The sequence below is a fragment of the Notolabrus celidotus genome, unplaced genomic scaffold, assembly GCF_009762535.1.
Source record: "Notolabrus celidotus isolate fNotCel1 unplaced genomic scaffold, fNotCel1.pri scaffold_535_arrow_ctg1, whole genome shotgun sequence".
Lineage (NCBI taxonomy): Eukaryota > Metazoa > Chordata > Actinopteri > Labriformes > Labridae > Notolabrus > Notolabrus celidotus.
The window spans coordinates 8510-13873 of NW_023260336.1; the positions used below are offsets into that span (position 1 = coordinate 8510).

At 40.1% G+C, this 5364-nt stretch overlaps 1 protein-coding gene across 1 annotated transcript; it reads left to right on the forward strand.

Annotated features, from left to right (window-relative positions):
- The first annotated feature begins 480 nt into the window (after window positions 1-480).
- zgc:136683 (receptor-type tyrosine-protein phosphatase T) lies at window positions 481-3132 on the forward strand. Its single transcript, XM_034679406.1, has 3 exons — window positions 481-637; window positions 2269-2379; window positions 3028-3132. Exons 1-3 carry the CDS (start codon window positions 485-487, stop codon window positions 3046-3048), a joined length of 285 nt encoding a protein of 94 aa, XP_034535297.1. The 5' UTR covers window positions 481-484; the 3' UTR covers window positions 3049-3132.
- The last annotated feature ends 2232 nt before the right edge of the window (window positions 3133-5364 follow it).

The window sequence follows — 5364 nt, forward strand, 5'->3', positions numbered from 1 at the left end:
ATCAAGACCGGATCAGATCCAGTCCCCTCTTCCAGACAGGACTCAGTCTGATCTCATCTTAATCCACCATGAGCAGAGCACTTTGCAGCATTTAGCAAGTTACAGTGGCAAGGACAAACTTCCTTTAACAGGCAGAAACCTCCAGCAGGACCAGACTCATGTTAGACACACATCTGCTGAGACCGTGTTGGTCTTTCTTTAGAGACAAAGCTGCTGCCCTTTTGCAAATACATAATCCAAAGGTCAAGACGTTCTGTCGCATCATGTTACCGCAGCCTGTCGTGCTGCACGGCCTCTTCAGGCCTGAGGATCTGAATAACGCTGATCACAGCCCTCTGTCCTAAAGTCCTCTAAAGTCCTCTGAAGGACATGTTCAGGCTCATCTGATGTCAAGTTTACTTTTCTTCTGATCATGTTTGAACCTTGTTCCCTTCCTCTCTCTCTCTCTGTGTGTGTGTGTGTGTGTGTGTGTGCAGGCTCGTTCATGGTGGTGAACGCATCGGGCAGGGCGTCCGGGCAGAAGGCTCACCTCTACATGCCCACCCTGAAGGAGAACGACACCCACTGCATCGACTTCCTGTACTCACTGTCCAGCAGGGACGGAGCCAGCCCAGGCACACTCAACGTCTACATCAAGGTGTGTGTTAGAGAGAGAGAGAGAGTGTGTGTGTGTGTGTGTGTGTGTGTGTGTGTGTGTGTGTGTGTGTGTGTGTGTGTGTGTGAGTGACAGACGAGGAGAGGTGGATTGAAGGATGAAGGTGCTGATAGAGTGAGCAGACTAAACAGGTAAACAAACAAACAGACCTCTGTTCTCCATCAGGGAGGGTCAGCCCGGGGCTCTGACTGTTTGTGAAGCCGTGTGTTTATGTGTGTGTGCGAGTGTGTGTGTGTGTCTGAGTTGACATTTGATGGTGTGATTATTATAGGATGGATCTAAAGTGTTGATGGAGGCAGGACCTGAAAGAGTGAATGTTTTACATCCCGGCCTGAGGAGATAAGCGGGCCAGTGGGGAGCTGCAGATGAAGATTTGAGTTCAGTGAGCAGAAGCAGAGAGAGAGTGAAGGAGAAGCTCAGAGTAAACACATTCAAATGTCTTAATATCAAGTGGCACAACAATCTTCTTTAGGAGAACATGCTGCACACTCACAGAAGAAGCAGGTTTGTACACACGTGCAGAAATCCCAAATAGATGCAACGGCAGGAATGTGCTGCAAATATATAATGATGGAGGAGTGTGGTGGTGGAGGAGGTCAGTGAGGTAGGAAGGGGCCTGGTGGTGGAGGAGGTCAGTGAGGTAGGAAGGGGCCTGGTGGTGGAGGAGGTCAGTGAGGTAGGAAGGGGCCTGGTGGTGGAGGAGGTCAGTGAGGTAGGAAGGGGCCTGGTGGTGGAGGAGGTCAGTGAGGTAGGAAGGGGCCTGGTGGTGGAGGAGGTCAGTGAGGTAGGAAGGGGCCTGATGGTTGAGGAGGTCAGTGAGGTAGGAAGGGGGCCTGGTGGTGGAGGAAGTCAGCGAGGTAGGAAGGGGCCTGGTGGTGGAGGAAGTCAGTGAGGTAGGAAGGGGGCCTGGTGGTGGAGGAGGTCAGTGAGGTAGGAAGGGGGCCTGGTGGTGGAGGAGGTCAGTGAGGTAGGAAGGGGCCTGGTGGTGGAGGAGGTCAGTGAGGTAGGAAGGGGCATGGTGGTGGAGGGCTTTGTGGGTGAGGAGGAGGATTTTAAACTGTATGTGGTAGGGGACGGGGAGCCAATGAAGATGCTGGAGGACCGGGGTGATGTGGTCACGTTGAGGAGGTGTGCAGCAGAGTTCTGAATGTATTATAGTTTATGGAGGACTTTGGATGATGTGCCGTACAGGATGCTGTTACAGTAATCTAAACAGGATGTGATGAATGCGTGGATAAGGGTTTCTGCGGCAGAGAAAGAGAGGAATGGAAGGAGGCGGGGGATGTTTCTGAGGTGGAAGAAGGCCGTTTTAGTGAGCTGGGTGACGTGGTGGTGAAAAGAAAGGTTGGGGTCAAAAATGATTCCAAGGTGACAGATGTGAGGAGCAGGAGATAGAGTCGAGTTATTGAATGTGAGAATGACATTTGGAGTGGGATTTGTGAGGGACTTGGAGCCGATGATCATGAGGTTGGATTTGATGTAGTTCAGTGATAAGAAGTTTGTATGCATCCTTTAGGATTGTTATTCTTCAAAATGATCCCTCAGTTTCTCTCTGTGAGTCTGCAGACTTCTCTCCTTCACCATCATCTTCCCTCCTTCCTGTGTGCCTGCAGGTGAACGGAGGAGCTCAGGGGAACCCGGTGTGGAACGCCTCCGACACGGTGACCGAAGGCTGGGTGAAGGCCGAACTCGCCATCTCTACATTCTGGCCCAACTCCTATCAGGTAACACACTCACACACAGACGCAGACACGTGCACAGGTATTCATACATGACGTGAGTTCAGGCGAGTCCAAGTGAAGCTTGAGTTTGACCAGAGGAGTGTTGGATAGAGTTTCCTCCCTTTGAATAACCTCTGTCCTCAGGTGAGTCCCTTTAATGTGGGGACACATAAAGACTCAGTGTGTGGGCGTGTTCATGTTGGAGGTGCAGACACGCTCACCCTGCTGTGTCGTTTCATGGAGGTGCTGCGGCAGCCGCAGAGTTTTACCTAATGACTGAGCTGTGTTCAGTAAATGAAGGCACCCCTGTGATGCACACACACACACACACACACACACACAGAGAGCTTTAAATGTGTGTTTCCATCCCTAATGAGGACTCGCCTCCTGTGGAGATCCGACTCTTTTGTCTAAAAGGACAAAAACAATTGGCATGAAAGGAAAGACGACTGCAGAGGCGGAGATGAACTGTTTATCCTGACCTGTCGCTCTCTCTTTGGAACAATCACATTTTCTTTTTATGACATTTTAGTTGAAAGTCAAAGTATTTGCGAGTGAATTTTCTCCATAGCTGTAAAAAAAAGAACAAATCTTTTGGCACAGATTTAGTGTTTTTATTTTTCTGTTGCATGTTTCTTTAATTTGTTACAGTTCTGGTCTGCGGCCACGTAAACAGTCTGAACTGCAGGATGGGATTTTTATCCTCAGAGGATGAATCGCTGCCAAGACTAAAAGAGAGGAAACACAGGAACAGAGAGTCAAACAGCCAGAGGAGGGAGAGAGATGTCAGCTTGTCTTTGGTCTTAATAACATTTTTAAATTCAGAGAAACACAAAGAAGAAGAGATCGGCAGAGAGAGAGAGAAGAGGGTCAGGAGCTGGATGAGCCCGGGACCTTCAGTGTCTCAGACCACTGAGCCCAGAGTCATAAACAAGTTCTAGTAAGACAACAGTGTTAGATATATTTCAATCAATCAATAAAGCTTTATTTATAAAGCACCTCTCAGACAAAACAAATGCAACCCAAAGAGCTTTACAGCAACTGAAAAACAAGAAGCAGAAAAAAACAATGGCAAGACATATAAGAGGAAAACAATAATAATAATAATAATAATAATAATAATAATAATAATAATAATAATAATAATGATAGAAATGATAATAATGATCATAATAAAAATAATAATTATTAAATTAATTAAATTAATAAATAATAATATTAATAATAATAATAATAATAATAATAATAATAATGATAATAACAATAATAATAAATAATAATAATAATAATAATAAAAATAAAATAAAATAGAGACTATAAAATAAAATATAAAATATGTGTATTTATTGTAATGTTGTAAGTGTAATAAAAATAAGCTAAAGCATCCCAAAAATTTTTTAAAAATAAATAAATACATAAATAAATAAATAATAATAATAATAATAATTAGAATATAAATAAAAAAAATAGAGACTAATGCACACCAACAATTAAATGTTTAATTAAAAGAAGTTAAAGCATGAAAAAAATAATGAATGATAATAATAATAATAATAATAGTAATAATAATAATAATAATAATAATAATAATAATAATAATAATAATAATAATAAATAGTGATAATAAAAATTAAAATAAAATAAAATAGAGACTAATGCACACCAACATTAAAATATATGTATTTATTATAATGTTGTAAGTGTAATTAAAATAAGTTAAAGCATCCCCAAAAAAATGAAAAATAAATAAATACATAAATAAATAATAATAATAATAATAATAATAATTAGAATATGAAAAAAATAGAGACTAATGCACACCAACAATACAAATTTTAATTAAAAGAAGTTAAAGCATGAAAAAAATTATTTATTATATTAATAATAATAATAATAATAATAATAATAATAATGAATAGTGATAATGAAAATTTTAATTAAAATATAATAAAATACAATAGAGACTAATGCACACCAACCATAAAATATGTTTAATTTAATTAAGTTAAAGCATCAAAATTAAGAATACAAATAGTTAAAATAAATAGATTTAAAAAGGGTAAGAATACTGAGTAGATAAATAAAAAAAATACATATTAGAATAAATAAATAAAAATAGAATAAGATAACAGTTCAAATTAATACAATAATAAAGCAACATTTAAATCAATATTACAGTACAAGTTAAGTAATAAAATTGTAAAGCCAGATTAGCTGATCTGTGTGTATCTGTACTCATGCAGCGGAAGAACACCGGTCTGAGAGGTGCGTCTGAAAATAGTCCCAAAACAAAGACTGACGGTGAACTGAAGAGCTCCAATGTTTTCTACTGGTTCATGCATTTCCCTGTGATGAGTGCCTGGAACATATTTTCTTAACTTTAGTGAAATCACATGAAATAGGCGACCCCGTCTGCAGAGAACATATCCTAGCTGACCTGCCGGTCCTCTGGGAATGTTCTCATTAAAGGGGAAGAGCTCACCAGCACTCATTGTGGCTAACAGGAGCACTAGTGTACTGTAACTCATACAACCCCACTTCAAAAACACTGAAATATCCCTTTAAGTAACACATCTCTAAAGTCATGTTTTACTGCTCACACAGTTTGGACCAGAGAGGTGTGAGTTACTGTTTGGTGTTCCTCAGGGAGGATACCTCGGTCCTCTGCTTGTTTCAGAAAGAACATAAAAAAGAATCAAACTTTTGCAGATGACACACTTCTTTATATTTCCTCAACAAAACAGAAGAAATACTACACTCATGAACTTAAATATTAAATCTTAAAGAGGGCACCAAAGCAGCTTTCCTCCCCCGAAGAAATAATTACCCCAAAAACGTCAGTTTGAAATGTGTTAGAAACAGAAACAGAAATCTTTATATGATGATAAATCAAGAATCGCTCCACTGTGAGTGCAGATATTGATGCATCCTCATCAACACATAAAACTTGCATTCAGGTATATGAACCTTTAATTTAAGCAGACTTGT

Bases quoted from the DNA above. Each gene is read 5' to 3' on its own strand.
- zgc:136683 (XM_034679406.1), top strand. From the start codon at position 485: ATGGTGGTGAACGCATCGGGCAGGGCGTCCGGGCAGAAGGCTCACCTC. The intron at 638-2,268 runs GTGTGTGTTAGA...GTGTGCCTGCAG, and splicing joins CACTCAACGTCTACATCAAG to GTGAACGGAGGAGCTCAGGG. The intron at 2,380-3,027 runs GTAACACACTCA...AATTTGTTACAG, and splicing joins TCTGGCCCAACTCCTATCAG to TTCTGGTCTGCGGCCACGTA.